The 25553-nt window shown below is 32.9% G+C and overlaps 1 protein-coding gene across 3 annotated transcripts in view; it reads right to left on the reverse strand.

The window, feature by feature from the left end:
* LOC137616352 (solute carrier family 35 member F3) overlaps positions 1-25553 on the reverse strand; it is a 391179-nt gene that overhangs the window by 276105 nt on the left and 89521 nt on the right. For all 3 annotated transcript variants that reach the window (XM_068346013.1, XM_068346011.1, XM_068346012.1), the window contains exon 2: positions 17452-18416. In XM_068346013.1, coding sequence (XP_068202114.1) covers positions 17452-17698 — 247 coding nt within the window. In that variant the 5' untranslated portion in view covers positions 17699-18416. The remainder of the gene's footprint in view (positions 1-17451; positions 18417-25553) is intronic.

Here is a 25553-nt window from a genome sequence, read left to right on the forward strand (position 1 = left end):
TTTAGTCCTACATTTCTGCTTTCTCTATTCAAATCTTCTGTCATCTTTTGAAATTCCTCCATGATTCAGTAAACACAGCTCTGTCATCTGCAAATCTTAAGTTGTTAAGGTATTCCCCATTAATATTAATTCCTACATTATCCCACTCTAAATTCTTAAAGACTTCTTCTAGACATGCTGTGAATAATTTAGGAGAGATGGGGTCTCCCTGCCTAACTCCTTTCTCAATCGGAATTTTCTCACTATATGTAGTTTTAGGATTGCTGAAGGCCTACTTCCTGTATAGATATCAAGTGTTCTATCATAAGACTGTTATTTTCCTCGTTTTTGAAGGGCTTTCATTACTGCTGATTTTTTGACAGAATCAAAAGCCTTCCCATAGTGTATAAATGACATACATAGTGGTTTGTCATACTCAATTGATTTTTCCATTAGCTGGTTAATTACATGTATATAGTCAGTTGTTGAATACCCACTTCTAAAGCCTGCCTGCTCTCTTGGTTGATTAAAATTTAGGTGTTTTTCTATTCGGCCTTATACGATCTTTGTAATTATTTTTTCTATAATACGGAGAATAAACTTATTGTGGGGTATTTTTTTCAGGTTTTTTGTCTCTCCCTTTTTGTGAATTAGTATAATGATAAAGTTTTTCAAAGCTGTAGGTATTGAACATTCTTGCAGACATTTGGTGTTACGTACCGGCTTGGGTGTTTCATTATTTTTATTGAAGTTATTTCTTATATCACTATTGTATAGCATTGTATAGAACTCCTCTGGAATTTTTATCACTCTATCTTTATTATGAATAATATTTCCGATTTTCATCCTTTAAATGAAACATCTGTTGGCACCCTGTTCCAAGTCTTCTTTTCATCAATTTAATGCTTCTTCCTTCCTTTAGTGTTTCTTCCATTTCGATTTTTTATATATATACATATATATATATATATATATATATATATATTTGTTTATACACATATATATATATATATATATATATATATATATTTATATATATACATACATACATATATATACATATATATATATATATATACACATATATATATATGCATATATATTCATATATATACATATATATATATATATATATATATATATATATATATATATATATATATATATACAGAGTATGTACATAAAACCCAAGGCAAGCGTGTGGGCAATCTAATGATTTTGTGCCCACGTTAGCTTCCCTATGAGTTATGCAAGCTCACCGTCGTCCCTCTACGTTCTGTTTCTATTATTGTTGTTATTACTGAACTCAGAGATATCTATTGAATACCCGTGATGTGTACGATGACCTGCGATATTGTAATCTCTGGCAACATCTAATTTTACTGTAAATTCGGTTTAGTTGATATCAAAATGTAAGTTTTACAAAACCACGTCTGAACCTAAAATAGATTTTTTTTTTTTTTTTTTTTTACCCCAGGTTATTTCGTTGTTATTATTTGAGAATTGATATACTTTGCTTGAACTCAGGAATTATGATAACATTTGATATATTTGTGCTTTTCAATGTATTTAAGTTATCTAGTTGAATCCTGTTCGAGAGAGTATTTTCTGTCAATTTTTTTACATTCATTGTTTATAATTCAAGCATCTACCATACATCCTTTCTAGATTTTTTACCTAGGAAAGGTAATAAAACACATTTAATTGTGAAATTCATATGTATTGATTTTCATTGTTATGTTGTTCGTAATCAATACAGGTCATATCATCTATACTCGATATGCGACTGATATATGAAAATTATTTTTATGCCAAATATGTTATAATATTGACTTTAGTGGCCGTTAATTTTGATGGAAAGACAATAATTTTTAGATGTCAATACGCATTTGTATGCGTTGTTGCATAAGTCTCCCATTCATATATATGAGGTATATTTTTTTTCGTGTCTTGCATGTACAAGTGCATGTATTATACATACTTATACATATTAATTTATATATATATATATATATATATATATATATATATATATGTACAGTACATATATATGTACAGTATATATATATATATGTACATTATATATATATATATATATATATATATATATATATATATATATATATATATATATATATATATACAGTATATGCTGCATTTATGTACACACTATATATATGTATGTATATATGTTTATATATATATATATATATATATATATATTTATATATATATATATATATATATATATATATATATATATATATATATATATATCGAAGATGTCTTGACGTTTTGCCAAATAATCAGTAAATTTTAGAAGTGAATATTTAAAGAAAAATAATGAGAAGTCAGCTTATGTGATTTACTTTGTCCATTTTTTAATATAAGTGCAGATAATGTTTTCCTTTATTTCATGGCCTGGCACATTAGTATTGATGCATTCTTTATTATCGTTCTTTTTTTTTTTTTTTAGAAGCGGATTACTATCCAGCACGTTTTTCCTAATTCATAAATCTTCTCAAAAACTCATTTTAATTTCGCTGTGAAGCGAACATCAGAAAGGACGTTGGAGAATTATTCAATGGGAATATTCATCATTCATAAACTCATGCATTACGAAAAGTATCTGATTCACCTCTCTCTCTCTCTCTCTCTCTCTCTCTCTCTCTCTCTCTCTCTCTCTCTCTCTCTCTCTCTCTCTCTTAATTCATTAATGGGGTGTTCAGCTCCCAGAGTGCAATGTTCAGTGTTCGATTCCCGAAGTGGAAGAGAAGAGTCATTTTGGGCGTATTCCCTATAACTCGTGTTCCCTTGCGTTGACCTAAGCAATTAGTTAAAGGTACCTAGTTATTAGTAGACTGTTTTAAGTTGAAACTGCGAGAGAGAGAGAGAGAGAGAGAGAGAGAGAGAGAGAGAGAGAGAGAGAGAGAGAGAGAGAGAGAGAGAGAGATATGAGGTGGGGTGTAGGCACACCAGTTATCGAATATTCCTTCAACCATTAAAATAGAAAGGTTTCGTCTATGTGATCCCTATGTGACCGATATTTTCTAATACATTAGGCTACTGGTGCTTGTAACTATATAGTATATTTCATATTGTGTAATAAGTTTCATTATTTATAACTTAATGATTATTGCGAAATGGGAAGATAAAGAATATCTCATGCTTCTTACTTAGGAAGTCTGTCTATCGAAAAGTTTGCCATTGCTTTCTCTGCTTAATAGTCATATTATTTTGGTAAAGGTATGAGTTCTAAAATATTTGAAATAGAAAATTTATATATATATATATATATATATAATATATATTATGTGTGTTTGTTATATGTATAAGATATATATATATATATATATATATATATATATATATATATTATGTGTGTGTTTGTTATATGTATAACATATATATATATATATATATATATATATATATATATATATACTGTATACAGGTATATATATGTAATATATGTAGATAGATATATATGTATATATATATATATATATATATATATATATACAGGATATTTACATGTGTGTGTGTATATATATAATATGCGTGTGCATATCTGTCAGTGTATTACTTTTACCCTTGTAATTCTTGAGAAGAACTGCTTGAAAGATTGAGTATGAGTTAAGTGGAATATACATTTTTTTTTTAATTGAGCGTGAATGGAAGATGTAACGAGGCTGTATTAGTAAATGATACGGGAGCCGATCTTGAAAATGAGGAGAACCTTTAAAGGCGGTTAAAAATGCACGAAATTATTTTTTTTTTCTCTCGGAAATATTTCATAAGTATGATTGGCTTCAACATGGAAAAGCTATTAAAAGTTGGAGACCCGTATGAGCAGATGATGGAGGCATTGTTAGTCCAAATACGTTGTTGATTATTGTAACGCATAATGAGGAGAAGTATAGCCAATGAGGTAACAAAGAGCAAGTTATTGTTCTGTTGGCATGAAGGGATTTGCTAAGGTTCAAAGCTGGAATGAATGACGTTATATTTAGGTTAGGTGTAAATTCGTGAATTAATATTTTCAGAGGTTTATGACTGGAAAGAGGCGTAAGAAAATAATAATGTATTATATTGAATATATTATTTTTCGTTCGGCTTCATTAGTCACAAATCATGGAATTACTTTCCATGATTTGTAATTAAAAAAGAAAAAAAATGGACCAAAGGAAGACGAAGAGTAATAGAATGCTACCATTGCCTGGCAGTAGTGTTCAAAAGATGTATCATTAATATCCAGCTGTCGAGAAAATTCGTGCTGTGAAAGTGATTAGCAAAATACATGAACACGTGAGAGAGGGGAAAATGACACGCTTCTGATAAGGTGTATTTGCTCGTGTAAGCTGTGAATCATTATTGACTCTTTGAAGATATTTGTCAGTAAAGTAGGTATGATATTCTCGAAAATAACCAATGAGAGTAAACGATGAATTTTTTTTTTCTTTTTTTTTTATTTCGAATGACATGAACCAATACCCTCATAAATCCATCGCCATCCTTTAGTTTGAGCAGTGAGTATATTGTATTAGCTTGTAGGCAGAAGGGTGGTTGGTGTGAATTTGGGTTTATTAACGTTGTCCCAGGCGACTTATTGAGTAACAAAAGATAAGCACCTGCATCTCTCTCTCTCTCTCTCTCTCTCTCTCTCTCTCTCTCTCTCTCTCACACACAACCTAGTATGGGTTGACTAGTACAGCTTTGTTGATCATGGCACTACTCTCGTCAATTTTTCCCCACTCAGAAATATAATATATATATATATATATATATATATATATATATATATATATATAAATATATATTTATATATATATATATATATATATATATATATATATATCCATGTGTGTGTGAAAAATTTTTGTCGAATGGCTTCAACAGGGCATTTTTAAGATTTATGAGAGAGAGAGAGAGAGAGAGAGAGAGAGAGAGAGAGAGAGAGAGAGAGAGAGAGAGAGAGAGAGAGAGAGAGAAATGAATTAAACACATTCATACAAAATGTAGCACTGTTAAATGTATCCGTCTTGCAATATGGCAGGAGTAAAGAGCAAGAGCATCGCGTGACGGCCTCGGCCATTTCCCGTCAGCCTTCTAATTCTCCCCTCCTCTTTCTGGCTCGTTTTACAGACGTTAAATCTTGTTATTTCACTTTATGTGGATATTAGGAATATTGCCTTCGAGTGGCCTACTTTTGTTTTCCGCAAATTTAGACGGGTTTTGAAAGTAATAGTCGTAATAATTACGATAATCAATGTTTTTATAAAGTTTCTTCCTTTCGGCCGATTTCTATGTGGGCTATATGCATACACACGTGTGTATATATATATATATATATATATATATATATATATATATATATATATATATATACATATATATATATATATATATATATATATATTTATATATATGTGTATATATATATATATATATATATATATATATATATATATATATATATATATGTATGTATGAGGGTGTAGGTTGATATATATAATTAGAAGATACTTACAAAATCTTTATTTGTAGTACGTTTCTTAAATTTACTTTCACCCCTCAGAAATCTAGATGTACACTGCAAAATTACATAGATTAACTTGGACAACTTATTTGAACTTCAAACTAAGAGGGACCATAAGAGCAGTAAAGAAAAATCCTGTTCGAATCACAGCGGTCTTTCAGGAAATGACTGGCTCATTTGTTGGAAGTTATCCAGGATGAATGCTCTCAGAAGTTTCAAAACATCATTGTTTAGATTTTACTTGAGTTTGACGTCAGGCTGGATATTTTTGTCTTTGTCAACGAGGTTGTTGATGTCGTTGCTTTATTAAAAAAATTAAAAATGATAATAATGTTAAAGATATCACTAGTAATAATTTTGATAATTTTAATAATAGTTATTATTAGAATTATTAAAACTATTATTCTTATCAAAATTATAAAAGTCATTATTAAAATAATTAGAATTATTATAATTGAAATCAAAATTATTAATATTTTTAAAAAATTGTTGAAATTATTTTTTGTGGGTGGGTGACTTGTTATATAAATTATGTGAATGGATTTTTTTGCTACGTTTTCTGTGTCACCATTCGCCATCGAATAAATGAATGTTATATTTTCAGTCTGGTCAATTGTTCTTCGTTTTTATCTCTCAATTTTTTTTTTTTTTTTATTACTGGGATATATTTAAGGAAAACATCAAATCCTTAATATTTGTGAAATGAAGGGTCTGTGACGAAAAACTTATTAATACCAATGTGAATTACATTCTCAAAATATCAAACTAAATATATACCCAATTAAATGTCCATCCTTATTGCACTGACAGACGTTTGAAAACTTTAATCTGCCTTTTTAGTTTGAACAGATTTTATGGAAAGTAAATTTATTGCTTACAGCATATTCCGCAGCCGGGATATTTTGAACAGGTTCAGTTCATTATAACATTTACAAAGAAGTGTTTATTATAAAATTGTGTTGTGTGTAAATTTCCAGTAAGCTGCTACTCATTACTTGGGCCATTGAATTTAACTCTCTCTCTCTCTCTCTCTCTCTCTCTCTCTCTCTCTCTCTCTCTCTCTCTCTCTCTCTCTCTCTCTCTCTCTCTCTCTCTCACACATTTCATCCATGGCAGAATAATTTAGTTGAGAAAATCTGCTTCATTATTTGTTATTTTGCTTTTTTCCATTGTTGATTATATTTTTGTTTGTTATTGTTTTCGAGTGCATTGTTATAATGTATTCTTTCTTTTTATATTTGCCAAAGAGACTTATTCAAATGACTATGACCTGTTAATTAAAGGCTTTAGTGGGGAAATTGGTGCGGCATTTACATTCAAGACAGTGTTAACACCCTCAATAAAGTTTTTTTTCCGTTGTCTGTAAGTTTTTAAAAGAGTCGCCTTCCAACGCATTTCTTAAACAACTAAAATACCATAGAATAAATTCTTCATAAGAAAGTAATTAAAAGTTAGTTTTACTCTCTTCGTACTTTATTTATCCTCTGTATGATTACTCTTATAGTCCTTAAATAAGTAGTGTACATTCTTCTTTGAAGTATTATTATTATTATTATTATTATTATTATTATTATTATTATTATTATTATTATTGTTTTATTATTACAAGCTAAGCTGCAACCCTAGTTAGAAAAGCCAAATGCTATAAGCCCAAGGGTTCCAACAGGAAAAGTTAACCTATTGAGGAAAGAAAACAAGGAAATAAATAAACTAAAAGAGAAGTAGTGAACAATCAAAATAAAATATTCTAAGAAAAGTAACAATATTGAAATAGATCTTTCATATATAAACTATGAAAACTTTAGAAAAGAAAATAAGAGGAAGGGAATTAAGATGGAATAAGGTGCCCGAGTGTACACTCAAGCAAGAAAATTCTAACCCAAGACAGTGGAAGACCATGGTACAGAGGCTATGGCACTACCCAAGACTAGAAAACAATGGTTTGATTTTAGAGTGTCCTCTTAGGAGAGCTGCTTACCATAGCTAAAGAGTCTCTTCTACCCTTACTGAGAGGAAAGTACCCACTGAACAAATACAGTGCAGTAGTTAACCCCTTGAGGGAAGAAGAATGGTTTGCCTAGTATTCACATATAAATCACTAATAGGAATCACCAAAGAACTAGAGAGAATGTTAACATGTAAGGCACGGTTGAATGACAACACAGAAAATAATCTTCACTACATCCTTCAGTCAAGGACGTAGACAAAAGAGGCAGGAGAGGAGGAGAAGGTTACTCCCGCGTCTAAACGGATCTGGTCTATAATCGAGTGAGTAATTAAGGTCAAGGTTAGCATCCTACTTTACGACCTTTGTTTTAATATAATTCCTTTCATCCATTTTTATTTTACTTATTGAAATTTTGAAAGCTAACTGGCAAGTCAGCTGTTTTATCTTTTAGAATAATCTAATGATTTCAGTACTTCTTGATTTAGACACATGGCGTCATTTACATAAACACACAAAATCACAATCGTGTATATGTATATTATATTGATGTGTATATATGAGAGAGAGAGAGAGAGAGAGAGAGAGAGAGAGAGAGAGAGAGAGAGAGAAAGTGTGCGTGTAAGGAAATAAGATTAAGCGTGTGCCTATAGTTTTTTTAAGTAAGAGCATTGTTATTCGATGTTCATGAGATTACATCTAAATATCCGTGTATGTTAATATTACGGATTTCGTCTCACGTAAGTCTTCGACATCCATCTGTTTTTTGTCTAATAATTTGAAACTTGTTCTTCTTTCTTTCTTGCAGTCTTCTTCCCCTTTCTTTTCCCCTTGTCTTTCATTCTCCCCTCATATTCACTTCTTTTCATAGATCTTAGCCATGTAATAAAAGGCCAAGCCAATTTACCCTCACTCACTCAATTAACCTAACATCATTTTTATTGCATTCTCAAACAATACTTTATTTGGACTCCAATATATCATCTTTGTTATCACCGTTTGCCAATAGACCAATTGCATGTCACTAATTTCATTTTATATTTCCTTAATTGCCATGGTGACGGTGGATAAATAGCCAGACTTCTATCAGTCCTCCAGTTGGCCAGTAATATTATTGCCAGATGCAGTAAACCTTTTCTTATTCCTCATTTAGCAGACTAATTTCATTTTGGTAGGTTATCGGTGTATATTTTTTTCCACTTGTTGAATTTCCCTCGATAAAGTCATAGATCTGAGGTGTAAACCAGACAATTTCTTTTTGTTGTAAAGGTCAGATGTAAAATTCAAATAATTTCAAGTAATCCTCCTCTAATTTTTTTTTTTTTTTTTTTTTAAATCTTCTGTAAATTGGTTTAATTAGAGCATTGTAAAAAGTCGAAATATTCTAGGAAGGAGGCATGTCAAACTATTAAAAAATGGGAAAGATAAATAATTACACACACATATATATATAAATTCATATATATGTATATATATACGTATATCTATATATGAGAGAGAGAGAGAGAGAGAGAGAGAGAGAGAGAGAGAGAGAGAGAGAGAGAGAGAGAGAGAGAGAGAGAGAGAATTTTTTCCTATCTTAGGATTTTGATCTCTTGGTAATTTTGGGGCCATGTCTATCACATAGTTATGTTATAATTTCAACATAAATTCTTCATGCATGCTTGTCATTCTCCTTTCTATTGGAATAAGGCCCTTCTCTTTACCTTCCCTATCTTGTCAGTAGCCTTTTTGTCTCCGTAGTAACTCGCTCAATTCAATCTTTGCCAAACCACCGAGTCTCTCTTCTCTCCAGCCGCATCTGTTAACCTCATTTCTTATTCAGTTAGTTCACCTCTCTTTAGTCATTGTCATCCAAATTCGCTCTCAGGATGCTGCCTATCAACGGAGGTCAGTTTCTCATATCATAGACCAGACACGCCAAGTCACTCGGGGAAAAACAAGCGTGTATAGGCTGGCAGTGCACCTCACGTTGTGCCCTGAAGGCTTTACTTGAAAGTCTTTGCATCTTTCCTTCGGATACTAGCTGTCTTCATTTTAAAGGTTTAAAGGCAGATCGTGAATGGCAAAGGTAAGGGACAGTGACAATGCCATAGCTAGCAGGACAATGCACCTCTTGAGACTGCCCATATATACATATGATCAGCGCCAAAGCCTCCTCTCTACCCAAGCTATGAGCAGGGAGGGCCAGGCAATGGCTGGCGATGATTCCGCAGGTAGACCTATAGGTTCCCCCAAACAGTACAAGAAAGTTTCGAGCTTTGTCGGAACTTGAGCCCCAGTCTGGCAGATTGCCACGGCAGGGACGTTTCCAATAGGCCACCACAACCCTATTATAGCTATCTACTATAACTCTTGCAGTTTATTTTATTCCATCTTGCTGCCAAACTACTAAACGTTTGCTTCACGTTACAATTGTGGGATTTACCGCGGTGAATGGCTTCCTAGGCTCCAAAGCTGAACCTTATTGCCAAATACATGAAATCAAATTGGGAAATTCGCTCCAGTTTTAGATTGGATATTTTTTCCTCCGTTATTTCTTGTGTAATATTTCTTCTTCCTATCTTGCATTCCTTTGTTTTCGCTTTGCCAAATACTAAGACCTCTTCTAATCACTCTATTCACAGCACCTACTTTCCATCCACATGATACTTGTTTAATGCTTAGTTTATATTCATAATTTTTCAATCTTAAGTTATACATAGCACAGAAATATCAGTGGGGGAATAAATAACCATACTTTTCACTTTTTCATGAGATCATATTTCAGTATTCCCAATTTGTAATCAAAACCGTTGTTATTTAAAAACTTGCCGGCATTGTTTGTTCTTTCCATTTAACCCACAAATGCTTAGTAGAATGCTTATTTTATGTCGAATCTTCTGTCTATGTTGCTAGTTGCAATGAGTTCTCTTAAAGCTGAACTTTGATGTATTTAAACTTTTAAACCCTTATCGCTTATATTTCTTGCATTTTTTGTAACATGAAAATATGCATATGTTATTGCATTCTATGGCTTATTTCACTTCACAAGGTGTATATTTTTATTATAAAAAAAAATATCTGAGTAGTTTGAAATTCTATTGGGATTGTTAACCGTAACATATTCCAACTGTTACCAAATTGTGGAATGATCTTCCTAATCGGGTAGTTGAATCAGTAGAACTTCAAAAGTTCAAAGTTGGAGCAAATGTTTTTATGTTGACCAGGCTGACATGAGTCTTTTTTATAGCATATATATATATATATATATATATATATGACATATCTGTATTTGACGTTGTTAATAGTTTATATATGACATCTCTGTTTTTGACGTTGTTAATAGTTTATATAGGACATATCTGTTTGACGCTGTTACTGTTTTTAGAATGATATATTGTTAATTTATTCTCATCATTTATTTATTTCCTTATATCCTTTCCTCACTGGGTTATTTTTCCCAATGGGAGCCCTTGGGCTTATAGCATCTTGCTTTTCCAACTAGGGTTGTAGCTTGGCTAGTAATAATAATAATAATAATAATAATAATAATATAGAATGCCCAGTATTTGTGAAACTAAGTGATTAAGAGTGACGCTTTATTATTGTTACTACCGTTGAAATTTACCCGTATGTTTTTACTTTAACGAATAATTCTTTGAAATGGTCGGGATTGGAGGCTGTTCCTGTTTCAAAGCATTGGCTTGAGTGCTGTTCGGAATGATTATAACCTTTCATTTAGATGTTTGATGTGTCGGCGAGGAAGGTTGTAGTGGTATGTACAGTATGGTTATATCCTCCAATTTTCATGCAAAGCATTGTTCATGAGTATTGTCTTCGAACGCCAAAGGGTTTTAGTGCTGTCTTTGATATAGGTTATCTTGTTTTCCACCTTCATGTAGATTGACATTTATCCGTAATGTATTATTTTGATGCATAATTTCAACTATTTCCTTTGCCTTAGGTTTCTGTTATTGCGTGTTTTTAGTGTTTAGCTTTGCAGAACATAGCGCAGAACAATAATTTAACTTTTACTGAAGGCCTGATTTTTATATTGCATTTGTTATGTTATTTTAGATGAACTTATAACATTTTTATTTACTCCATTTATATGTCCGGGATCTTATGGAAGAAAGGAAAACAACATTACAATCTTATTCAAGTAATTGAAATATGGCGTTAAGTGTATCCCTGTATTCTAAGTTATATATGTATGACAAAAATAATAAGTGATTTAGATCCGTACTTAGGCTCGCTGCAGTCTACCTTTTACCCTTTTCGCATCATGTGCTCTGAAATAAGTGTGTAGAAGGGTACCCTTGTGTCGGTTCCAATATATATAGTATATTTAAATAAATCTGACCTGCCATCATAACTACCTCCTATACTCCTGTACTGTCCTGTTAAAGATTGCGTCAAAAACTCCCGTCTCAACCGTATCTTGTATAACAATCATTTTGACGGGTGTTGGGTATTTTTAATGAAATATGGTGCTCCGCGAACGTAGAGTCTCTCTCTCTCTCTCTCTCTCTCTCTCTCTCTCTCTCTCTCTCTCTCGTTACAAAATTCGTAAAATCCCTCCATTTCAGCACTCGTATTTTGGTTTTACCCGTAAATATCTTCCTGGGATCTTATAATCTCTAGTGAAGTCTTCTCATCATTGAATAAAGAGTATTTGAGTTGAATATCGCTAGCTCATCTCCCCTCCCCTTTATCTTGTTAGCCAGTATTTTGTTGCCATTCTGATCCTAATGAGATATATACATTTAATTGATTTGTTACATATTTTTTCTTTCTTTTTTCTCTCTATAACAGGGCAGACAATGATCAGTGATCTCTTGATTTCAGATAAATTTTATAGATACACCTTACTTTCATAACCACAATTTATAAAATGTAAAATGGTATTAGAACTCATAAATTGATATTTTAGATAAATGAACCTTTGCTTTTACCTATCTTCAGATATAATTACTAGAATAATTCAGTCTTTAGATAAAAGTTAGTACTGGTGAGCAATCTCATTACCACAGTTTTATTTGTCTCATCTTGCCTAAGAAAACCCAATTAAATTATTCGCCAGACAACAATTTGCATAATTGGGTCATGTTAGTCGTAAGTCACTGTTATTTAGTAATCTCTCTCTCTCTCTCTCTCTCTCTCTCTCTCTCTCTCTCTCTCTCTCTCTCTAGTATACTGAAGGATAATATCTATATATTAGCATTAACTTTTAATATCTTCTTGACTCCCGCATACATATTACCTCGAAAGGTAAATTTTGAAATTACAGTAAAAACTTTCCCTAATTATGAAGATTAACAAAATTAAGATGTTCTTGAACTGTATTTAAAAAAAAGTGTGATTGTGTGTTATTTGTCCTGCAACATACAGTCATTTTCTTTGAATATTTTCGTGCTCCCATGCTGCTACATATGGTAAAATACTCATGTCACCAAGTATTCCAGTTTTTTTAATATTAATTATTCTCTGGATGTTGCGTTTTCATCTCTCCTTCATGTTCCATCATGAAGCATTTTTTTTTTCTTTTTTTGCATTGATCAGCTTTGTTTAGCTTTTATTCTTTTCATAGTCTGTTCTCGAAGCTTGTTAGGTGTCTTGGATGTTCACAACTTTTTAAACAGCCTGCCCAGGTGTCTTTAAAATGTCTAATTTTTCTTTCGTTTTACAATCATTTCTATGCATATCGAAACTTTATAATAACTGCGAGGATAATTCCTTTAATACCTTGTATTGCATTTGTCCATTCAGTTTAGAAGGTAATACGAAGGATTTTATTATAAATGGCTCTGATTTTTCAGATGCATTTCAATAGATCATTTTTTACACTAACTCTGATAAAATTCATTATATTTTATTATTAGTATTTTTTGTGACGTAAAACAAATTTGTGTTTGGATTATTTCTTTTCTCGCTGCCTCTGTTTTGCTAATCCTTTCGCTTCCGTCAATTGAATTATTCATAATATATAGATTGGGAATCACCCCTTTCTCTGCCGTTGATATATATTCTTTCCTCTTACACTGATACATTATTAATTTGATCGGTGCATTATGCTGTTTCACAAAGATGCCACAGTTCCCTTTCCCAGTTTTTATAATATATCTAAGCAAATAGAAGAACATTTGCATTGATTTTCGTCCATTCACAGAAATAATAGGTCAAAGACTCCACCCAAAAGTAACGGGAAGGAGAAGATTTAACTGCAACTAGAATATTTATGACCAAGAGAATCGAAACTATGTTTATGCTCATGCTTTTGTTATTTTCTCTTAGATTATATTTAACTCTTAATTACTTCCAGTTAGAAATTTAATTTAATGGTGTTTTATCATGCTGAAAAAAGGGGGTATTTTATTTCAATTAGACTTTAAATTGGAGTCTCTTGAATATACGAGTATATGGCGCCACTCTATCTAAATGGTTGGACGTACGCGCGCACACACAGACGCACACACATACACACATTCACACACACAAACACACAGCAAGTATTTCACTCTGATCCCTTAGCTTAGCAGTAGGTCGAAGCTTGCCTTACATTTAGAAAAGGAAATAATGTTTCCATCTATTTAATTTCAAGATTTATGGTCATTAGTAAATACATATATGTGCAGTTTGTTTTAATATATTTAACCTTACCCCCAGAAAGTAACTTGATTTAACGAGGGTACTTTTAATCGTTTTAGACTTGCTCTCGGCAGCCCCTTGGAATTAGTGTTTGAATAAAAAGTGAACATTAACAAAGATAGAGTTTTAAGAGTGGGACATTTATTTGGGTGTAGATGAAAAGGAAAATACGAAATACAGAAGCCTTGCAGTGTAGTAAAACAGAGGCTCTGAAAACACTCCCTCAACTGAAAAGAGTTAGACAAATATTAGTGCTATTATCAAGATCTTGTATATTCTTATTGTTTTATTAGAAAATTGGTGGGAATGTGTTTTATAAAAGTATTTTGTAACAGTTTAGTTACATTTCTATTCTTTTTACTGTTAACAGAATTGTTGTTGTACAAACATTGTACAAGCATGACTTCTACAAAGCAAATACTATTGCAATCGATGTTTAACGTTTTCGCTGTAAACTGGAGCAGAAAAAAAGACTGTTTGAACTTGGACAAACTTTAAGTGCTCTGGAAATGCTGGTGCTATGTTTTAGCAGTTTTCATGAGAATGTATATCTATCCAAGTGACAGTTTTTTATGAATAGACATCTTGTGGTACATTATTCTTAACCAATTATTTGAATGCCGAGTTTGAACGTCTTTCCAGTAATAGTACCAATTGAAACACATGACATAACTAGTTTTGATTTTTCACTTAAAAATATTGGAAAATGTAAAAGAGGCATTATTGAGATATGGAGGTGCGAGTAGGATAAGAGTCTTATATGATATACAATAGGTCCCACACACCATCAACATTAGAAGAGAAATAAATAAAAATATCAATATTAACGTGTTGGTAAGAAAACAACCATTTTAAACAATGAAGTAGGGCATTGCAACAGAAGCTATACGTCCGTAACCATTGTTCCTTTAACGTCGGAGTTATCCATAGTGTTTTAATAGCCAGGAGAGGATGGAAGATATGGCTACAACAAGAAGTAAAAAAGAAAATATTTTAGGCGTCTTTTTTATGCCTGCTTATTAAAACAGTCTTGTTAGGAAGAAGGAACATCTCTTGATAACTTCCAACAGGAAAGAGGGGAAGAAAAGCGAATGTTGATTTTTCATGTGTTTCTCTCGTGACTTCAGACTTTCATATTTACCTTTCCGGCAGTTATCGAAGGTGATGAGTTATATTCTTATCAATTTGTTATTCCTTTGAAGATTTTTCATTGCCTCTTTGGTATTCGTTCCTTATCCCTTGTGTTATTTTGTTTTACTAAATATTTTTTTCTAATACTATTAAAATACACAGTTTGGATCCAGTGGAATCGTTGTAGTAATGCGTGTTTGTAAATGTGAATATATATGAATTACTATGTGTAACCACATATTTATTTTTTGTGTGTACCATAGTCTAAGGGCAATGAACTGCATATATAATTTACTTGAAATAAATACGATGAAATAACGAAATCAACTTCCGTATGTGAAGAAAATTATAACAGATATACAGTAGTTGATGTTATACCAAAAATGTCTTAATTTTGTAATGTATTTACGTATAGATGAATTGCTCTAAGAGGGTAAACGGTAATTGACAATGATATTAAGTTTATCCGCAGAATTGCATTACAAAAGGGTAGACTTAGAACGAGTAGGAAGAGGTTAGTTGTTTGCACGCATCTCACATTACGAATGTAATTTTCGTAATCACGAGTTTGCCAGTTCTTCTGCAAAGAAGGAGGAAATAAATAAATTTTCCCTTCTTTTTACAGATAAGGGGAGTAGTTAGATAGATTATGCAAAGCTAGAAAGAGGGGTTAAAAGCTCACAATAAAGAGTGACATAAGTAATGCTGGTTCATTGAGGGGAGACTTACTGGATTAGCATTCTGGGGAGTGGTCTGAAGGAGAACGGTTTTGTTTATATCTTTATTTGTTAACTGATGATTTAATTGCCACCTTTCGAAGCATTTTTTATTTTAAGCGTGTCTGGTTTATAGAAAGTGGTGGAGTTGAAAGGAAGAAAGAGAGATTAGGGTTTGTTCTTTACAATTTGGCCCTAAAATTATATGTAATCTAATTTACTACAAGATCGGGAGGGTCACAGATTGATTATTAAAATGAAAAAATCTCATGTTAAAGAAGAAATCATTGTATGCCGAAAATACCTACAAGCCAAGTACCAAGAATAGAACTAATGGCTTTCAAGTCTCTCTCTCTCTCTCTCTCTCTCTCTCTCTCTCTCTCTCAGAGAGAAAGTGAAACTAGGGTTAATGGGCTGTCATGTGGAGCTGTCACTCCCACTGGTTATTAGCAGTTGAGTCTGTTGCTCATTAGGGTTTTCTGTCTTGTTTCTTCACATCATTATGCAAATGTTTCTTCATTTGTGCAATAGGTTATCGTTCCGAGGACATTCCCTCTTGCCTTAGTTTTCAGGTGCTGGGATTGAAAGATAATTTGGTGTTTTTTTTTCTGCGAAGGACCCGATTATTAGGGTGGTCGATATTCTTAATTACCCCAGCATTCTCTTTATTCTATAGTTATAAGGTAATTCCGAACCAACAGAGACGCATACTTAATTAACTGAATCATCATGTTTAGTGAGCAGTGCTATTTACTTGCCTGTAACGAGTAAGAAGCATTGGTAGTTAGAGAAAGGGAAACGACGTTACCGTGCCTCCTTTTAGCAGTGATAAAAAACAATGGGGAGTTTGCACAGCCTCCCAGAGAACAATCATTAAATATAGTGGTACTTAAACCATAATCGCCCGTGGGAAGCTATGGGAATACCCTCAGAAAGCAACTTATTTTTTAACTTGAAATTCTTAGCATTTTAGTTTTTTAATAAAGAATAATATTCCGTGGTAAAAAAAAAAAAAAAAAAGAATATACAATTTTATAAGTTACAGGTCCATAGCATTTGTGCATATCGTTTATTTTTTTTTCTTTTAAATCTAAAGTTTATCCTATCAGTTTGAGTTAAGGTTATGCCGCATAAAAGTTAAGTTTATGAATTTTAGGGTATGTTATTTTTGTCCTTCATTGCTGAGAAAAGTCATCATAGTAAGTAAAAAAAAAAAAACCGGAACATCTCAATATACTAGAAATATGAAAAAAAGACTAAATTTCCCTTTACGTTGTATCGAATTATTATTATTATGACTTGATACTTTATATTTCGTTATAGACTAGTTTAACACCCTTTATTATCCCCTAATTTTTTTTATTACATTTTCGTATGACACAGTACAGTAAACCGTCCCCGAATACCGTATTTCCAGACATCCACTCATATATCACTTACTGTATAATTAATTTTGAAAATAATAAACTACACTTACTACATAGTGCCAAAACACAAAAGTAACTACTTACCAGATTCTGGATCTGGGGGCGGTACGGGCGACGCTAGGTTGATGGATGGGCTTCCTACAGGCGTGGCGCTACCTCCACCCAAACCGGCAGATCCCACCCTCATCCCGGCTCCATTGCTAAGTTGCAAGGGCGGTCCCGGGGAATCCTCGTCGGTAACCACCACCGAGGGCCGTGGTGGAGCCGAACTGCGGCCTCGGGGATTGAATATCGTGGCGATGGAAGGTCGCCTTGATCCATCCTCACTCATGGCGGTCAGCTTTTTGAAGTAAAAGTAGGAGCTAGAATCTATCGAGTTGCTCTAGTTGTAAGAGGGCTTAAGGTCTTTTTATTACCCCTGGGTGGTGGTAGTTGGTTTGGCTAACATGTTTCACAATCACTTAAGCTTTGGCACCCGAGTTAGAAAAGGACTGAGACTACCTCAGAGTTTTCGTGATATGTAAGTCAGTGAAAAGTTTTCTTTTGTTTCTGTATGTTTGTTTTCACGTAATGTGAGCTTCACTAAAGTTACTATGCTCGCAAATTACCGCTATACTTTTTTATTACTTTGTGTAACGTTAGCGTACTTTTTTCTGACAGTTCTTTTGGTAAAACATAGACTTAATTGTGATACATTCATGACTTGTTGTAGGTATACTTTATTTCTGTGGATTTTTCTGTTTGTCACTTCAAGTCAAACCTATTTTGGTCTTAGTTTTCAAACAACCATATTTTTCGCTTACCCGTGTCATTTTATTTATTTATTTGTTTCATGTTTACGTATTAAATCACTGCATGTCGTTTTCACCTGCTTTCTCCTCTCCTAGCCGCCTGCCATTCGGAGAGCTTAGCCGAAGACACATTCAGCATCTTGCTTTCTTATAGCTTGTGATGAATGAATCAGTATGACCTTCCTATGTCGTCCGGGTCCACAGGCGAGGTCATTTGGTGTTACTCTCCATGAATTTTTCTATACATCATACACTAACCTACAAAGAAAAATTAATATTAAAAGCAACCAATTATATAGAAACGTCGTATACAATTTACACAGAATGACAAATATAAAAAAAAATGGCATAAGGTTAAAAAACTGCATTGCATCACATTTACATGTAATTACAAACTGATGAACTAAGAATTGTCTATAGTATATTTTAAAATACATCTCATCGGGCAGTTACCCACAAGCTTGCTTGTAAAAGAATAGTTGTGATAATAACTAATTATCGTTGGCAGTGGAAGACTATCAGCAAGTGTTTGAACCATATTACAAATATTTTTTTTCTCCAATTAAGAACCTGAAAGCTGTAAAGATTTCGTCTGGATCTTTTCTTCATGTCTTGAACCGTTTAAGACATCTGCTTATCCTGTCAGTAGAGGGTTGATTAAGGAAGAAACAGAATGATGCAATAAGCTTTATTGTCTTCATAATAAGGTACTGATGCAGTAAAATAGGAGACTGTCCCCACAGAATTTTTGTTTTCAGTCATATCAAACATTCTATAACTAGTGTACGTGATGCGTCAAAAATGGTGGATAAATATTTGAATAGATTAGCACACAAGCGCACCCTCCTCTCACCAGAATATGGTTATTCCCTCCCCTCTTACCCGAGGGATGGGGTGAACTGTGCTTGACCTGACACACACACACACACACACACACACACACACACACACACACGTATATATATATATATATATTATATATATTAGAGAGAGAGAGAGAGAGAGAGAGAGAGAGAGAGAGAGAGAGAGAGAGAGAGAGAGAGAGAGAGAGAGAGAGAGAGAGAGAAGCAGAAGCAGACACTTGCTCTTTATTACATAGGGGAGATGGTTCTTTCCGAGGAGATCTAGTTGTTCTGTTGGATCTCTTACATTAGCTGGGAGTGTTGCTGAAAGAATTAGAGTTGTCGACAGAAGGGCATAATTTGTTTAAGTTGAACATTACTTAATCTTTACTAAATACGGTCTTAACCTGGACTCCTACAGGCGTGGCGCTATATTTGTATATTTGTACCTTCGCTCAAGAGTATATCTAACCTGAGTAATTTAAGGTTTATTCAAGGGAAATTACAGATTCTTTTGTAAATATGTACCTATGTGATCAAGGTCAACATTTATTGTTAAGAAGACTATACGTAATGAAAGATGCAAAATGGGTGAAAGTTATACATATTGTTACGGATGATTTTGAAAGGTCAAATTTCCATGACACTATGAAATATAAAATGATAGGCAAAGGCCATCTAGATTTCGCCAGACAATTTTAAAAGAATGGATAAAATTAGCCTTGGATAAATGTTTGATTATTTGGAGTAAAGGAAGTGAGTAATGGAAGGACATTTTGTCATATGAGCATAATAGTTGTATCAGCAGATGAGTGAAGGATAATGAAAAATATAGTTAAATAGTTAATATACGCGATTGATGCATGTGATCAGTGCCTACCGTCCACATTTCTAACCAGCTGTTAATGGGTACCGGTGTCAGTTAAAGTCAATCCCAAGGGCGTGTACTAATAGCCTCTCTAGATCAGAGAACTTGAGCGACGTTGATCCTGTTATTCTAACCAATATTTGGACGGGTGAACAAGAATTGTCATGTTTTTTATAAGAGCACGAGCTATTCAGCTACTTGGATATCCTTGGTGTATGGTATTGACTAGCAAGCTCAACCCAAATGCTTGCCTTAAGCTGAATGTGTAACATCTCGTGACCTTTCCTCAAAGGGGAAATAAGCGTATGATGAAAAATTCATGTATCTGTGTAGAAAGAGACACATTTATTTTATGAATTACGTTAACATTGACTATGTGCAAATAGAGATACTCGTTAATCTTAAGATTTTTTATCCTAGCCTTATTTATGATATCCTTTATGGATACTTATTCCTATTCGGTTAACTATTACGTTTAATACTTTCTTGACTGCTGTATTTTGTTTAAAAAGATTCGTGACTTATTGGTGACCCACGTTTTTTTCTAAATTATAGAATACCATTGAATAACCATTATTTCATTATAATATTGAGATGAGTTATCGTTACCCTCAGGTCGTGTGCACAGACGTCTCTTATGAGACATGTATCCACTTAATCTAAAGTCATGGTTTTCCTTCAGGCTTGCATCATCTTACTTTCCAGTCAGGAAATTCATTATGTCTCCTGGCCAAGGAAAGACAATTTAACATCAGGAATCGCATTCGAGCTCTTAATTACTTCTTTGTGTAAATACTTATATATCTTTTATGAATTTTGTAGTAAATCATGTATGTTTTTTATGCAAGAAAATTATACGACTTTCACTGTACTTATTGTATTAAACCCACCGTCTTATACTTTTAATCCTTATCCGTAATTTTCCTCTTTGTGTTGGAGTATTCATGAAACCCATTCATTAGAATTAATGCTTTTTCTTATTCAGGGTATTTATTACCGACATGTTTAATGGAGACACATTCACCGTCTCTGTATAATTATGTGTGTTTATGTTTACGCTCACGTATTTTTGTAGGGATGTGGTTTTTGTGATACTCCTCTGCATGTTGCAATATCAAAACACAGAATAGTTAAGCTTAAAGAAATAGTAGTAATTATTGTACTTATTTTTACTCTATAGTTCTTGCTTCCATAAATAAAAGTATGTTTTATTTGTGTGTATATGTATGTGTGCGTGTATATTATTATTATTATTATTATTATCATCATCTAAGCTACAACGTTACTTGGAAAAGCTGGATGCTATAAGCCCAAGAGCTCCAACAAGGAAAATAGCTTTGTGAAGAAAGAAATAAGGAAATAGATAGAATAGTATGCCTGAGTGTACCCTCAAGACAGTGGAAGACTATGGTACAGAGGCTGTAACACTATCCAAGACTAGAGGAGATGTTTTGATTTTGGAGTGTCCTCCCAGAAAAGCTGCTTACCATAGCCCAAGTCTCTTCTACCCTTACCAAGTAGAAAGTAGCCACTGAACAAATTATAGTTCAGTAGTTAGCTCTTTGAGTGATGAAGAATTTTTTGGTTATCAGGTATAAGGTATAAGGAAAGAGGAGAATGTGTAAAGAATAGGCTAGACTTTTCAGTGTATATGTAGGCAAAGAAAAAATGAGTATTAACCAGACAGGGATGCAATGTAGTACTATCTGACCAATCAAAGGATCCAATAGCACTAGCGGTAGTATCTCAATGGGTGGCTGGTGCCTTGACCAGCCTACTACCTACAGATAGGTAGATAGTCTTGTGGATTATTTCCACATTGATAAAATTACATGAAGCAATGATTCGATACTGATAACTTAATACTTATATTTTTTATATTTTAGCGCAATATATAATAAAAAGAAATTGCCTTGTTCTAAAACGCAATAAGGATTATAATCAACTTGTTACATGTGAATCAATAATGCAACCATTCAAATCATTTCTGGAATAATGAATAAACGCAAACTGGGATAAAATCATAGGGGATTAAATAGCTAAGGTTTTAGGTAGAAGAGGGTGTGTTTAAAAGCTGTGAGATAGATTTATTGATAGTTTAGTTGCTGACAAGTAGATCAGAAAATCCTTTTATTGCATTTGAGACTTGATTTGTAGGGTAACCGGATACTTTACTATTATTTCCCTCTAAAGTAGGTAAACTGGTGCGCACAGTGTTGTACCACAAGATTCGGTGTTGGTGCAATATTCTGTATTTTCAACGACTGCTTAAGAATATTGATAAGGTTTAACAAAATAATTGATGGTGCTGCGCTCAATAAATTTCAATTATTGTTACATACCCCCAAAGACATTTGAGTTACATCATGTAAATATTCTGATTTGATTTGATATAAATGTGGGAATTATGCCCAATCTCAAGTATACTAAAAATTTAACTTAGATATTGCTTGTCACACCTAATAAACACTATTAAGAACTAACCCCACAAACATAGTGAGTTCTGTTCCAAAATCATTATGTTATGAGTGCGCTGTAACCATAGATATCATGTTCTAGATACAGTACATGAAAGTTGTGAGTTATTGTTGTCAGCATAAATGTGATTTTCCCATTGTAAACTTTATGTTGTGATTTATTTTATTTAAACCTACGTAAATATTTAAATAAACTCCTCAATAAACACCATGATATGATTTTTGCCTTGGCCAGTAATGAGAGTTGTTAAGTTTGCCCCATAAACATAAATTATAATAATGGAGTGAAATATGGCCAGAAAACTTACAATGTGCAAGTTATACCCAATAATCGGTAATAAAGTGAATTATGCTCCATAATCCTCAATTTTGTGAGTTATATAACCATAAATTTAATTTACGCTTAGTAGTCTTAACGAAATATGTGGCGATTTTACGCAATTATACATCGATAAATGCTAGTTATTGTCCGTAAACATATATTTCGTAAAATACTTATAATAGACATGACCTATTATTAGAGTACAGCCTTGTAAATTATAAAAGTTTTGCGTTATACTGCGATCAAATGTTGCGGGTTTCATCTTCGTAAGCAGGAGACTTAAGTACCCTAAAAATATTAAATCAGGTAAATATCTCTCTCTCTCTCTCTCTCTCTCTCTCTCTCTCTCTCTCTCTCTCTCTCCTTGATATCTTTTACATTTTTTTCCATAAATCTGGGGAAAAAAAACTTTAATGTGAAGAGGCTCCTGAAATTTCATCCTCCTTTTTCTAGAGATCATCAATATCGAAAAAAGTAATAATTACATTAAGCTACTTACATCAAAGGGCTTCAATTAATATCGTATATAGCAACTTATAATTAAATAGGTCAGCGGTTATTTCATCAGTAGGGAAAACTTTCCTTCTGGCGTGTTTTTTAATAAAACGGAAATAAAATATCTGGTTGCCAATACTTATTTTTCCCCCCAGACATAACATCTGGCATATGGATGTTTTTTCTTTACACTTCTTTACATTTTAGGCTCGTCATCGCTTTTTTTTGGCTGGTGGGGTGGGGGTGGGGGAGTGGGTTGTGGTGGTGTTGATGATTGAGTGTTATTTTGAAAGTTTCCTTTTGAAGTTGTACCATTTGGAAACGGGGGGAGGGGGTGGCAAAAATTATTTCATCTTCGCATCAAAGGGTGTTTTTCAAACTGTTTGTAAGTTGTTTTCGTGTTTTGAATGAAGAGCTTCAAAGAAGACGTACTTTGCTTTTGACCCATTTCAGTTCAATTCTCTAAAACTTACTCATGAAAAGCAAGACTTGGAGGGTATTTTGATGTTACTTCAGAAACTTTATACAAACAAACCTGTTTTCAATATCAAAACTGTTATGTTCACCACCACGTTCACGGAAGCTTTCCAAGAAACTATCTCTTTTTTCCATATTCGTAGAAATCCATTATTAAAGGATCCTTAATACTTTTACCGGGAAATCTCTCTCTCTCTCTCTCTCTCTCTCTCTCTCTCTCTCTCTCTCTCTCTATATATATATATATATTATATATATATATATATATAAATTTTAACATAATCGTCTTTTTTTTAGTTTCCTTTCAAAAATTTTAACAAAACGTCATCCAATGTTTCACACGATATTTCAAGACGCTATTAGGACAATCCTTCATATCCTCATTATGTTTCTTTTTCTCTGATTGTTAACAAAATATTTCAGTGAAATTGTAATTCAAATAGTTGATAGGAGAAAAATTAAAAAACGAAGAGTGTGCTAAATAAAACATCAAAGCAAGAATGTGGACAGCTTTTATTGAAGAGGTAGCTATATGCCGGGTATGAGACATCAAACAGTTTTAACAAACTATTTGGAACTGGTTCGTGTCGCATACGGTATCAGCTAAGCTAACATAGTCGAAGTAAATGATTCACAATTTCAGAGTGGCATGTCTGAAAAAATTCCTTTGCTGAAGGGATTTATACGCCATTTAAGATTCGCATTGTTTCTTGTTTACTCTTGGACAAAGCGAAATATATTCTGATTGTTTTCCTAAGAAGGATAAATGCCGTTCAAGAATGTTAAGTTGCCATAAATGCGAGGCTATTTGCTCGCTACAACTTTACCTTTTCCAGAGTTGCATGTATATTTTCATATTGAATTTATATCTGTCAACAATAGTTCTTTTTCCTTTTCATCGATAGTCGACTCCAGGGCCTCGTCATGAAGTAAAGGAACTTTATCCTAGTGCAAGCTTTATCAAAGGTTGCATCATTTCAGAAACCCCTAGGTCTTCGTGGATCCTCGCCATTCTCAGAATGTACTCTGAGCTATTTGTTTGTCCGCAATAATCCGAGTATTTGAGGCTGTTCTGTGTAGCTTGTTGTTTGTTCATCTGATGATGCTAAATAATAATCATTGGCATTTTTTTATGTACTGTAGAATTACATTGTGCCATTCGTGTAAAGTTATTAGATGTCTTTATTTTGTTTGTTCTTGTAGAGTAATTTAAATGTAAAGTAATTCAAAACTATAAACGAGTTCAACGTCTTTGTCATCTTGTTTTTACAACTAAAAATAGGTTAACCCAAGGAATGCTGGTTTTATATTTAAACAGATTAGGCTTTTTATGAATATTTCATTTGATGTGTAACTAGCAGTCATAACTTTTTAAGTGTAATATTTCATACAAATGTTCATATGTTTTCAAGGATTGAATTGGCTGCACTTACCACCTCACCATTGTTTTACCACTTATTGCCTTCTTTGCAAAGGGTATGTACTCACTCCTGTCTAGTGTTTTTTTTTCTTTTGTGAGCAACTTTACACAAAAACTACTGTATCGATTCTGACCAAACTTGGTAGCCATGTTAGGTATGACCAAGGATGAATCTGTAACATTTTGGATAAAGTACATCAAAGTATGAGTACACAGCAGTAATCGAAAATAACCACAATGTTAAGTAAATGGCAAATATTTTGTTAGTTTATTTTTTATTTGTGAACATTATGCAAAAATTACTGTGCCAATTTCAGCGAAAGTTGATGGACATCTGGGGTATGACCAAAGGACAAAGCCATTAGATTTTGAATAAAATACATCGAAGTATAAGTACGCAATTTTTGCGCTTGAGGTTTTTTATATACGTATGTGATTACATCTAATTGCAGCTTTCAGACAATCGCTTTATTGTATAGAAGTCATTTATGGTT

The sequence above is a fragment of the Palaemon carinicauda genome, chromosome 22 (assembly GCF_036898095.1).
Source record: "Palaemon carinicauda isolate YSFRI2023 chromosome 22, ASM3689809v2, whole genome shotgun sequence".
Lineage (NCBI taxonomy): Eukaryota > Metazoa > Arthropoda > Malacostraca > Decapoda > Palaemonidae > Palaemon > Palaemon carinicauda.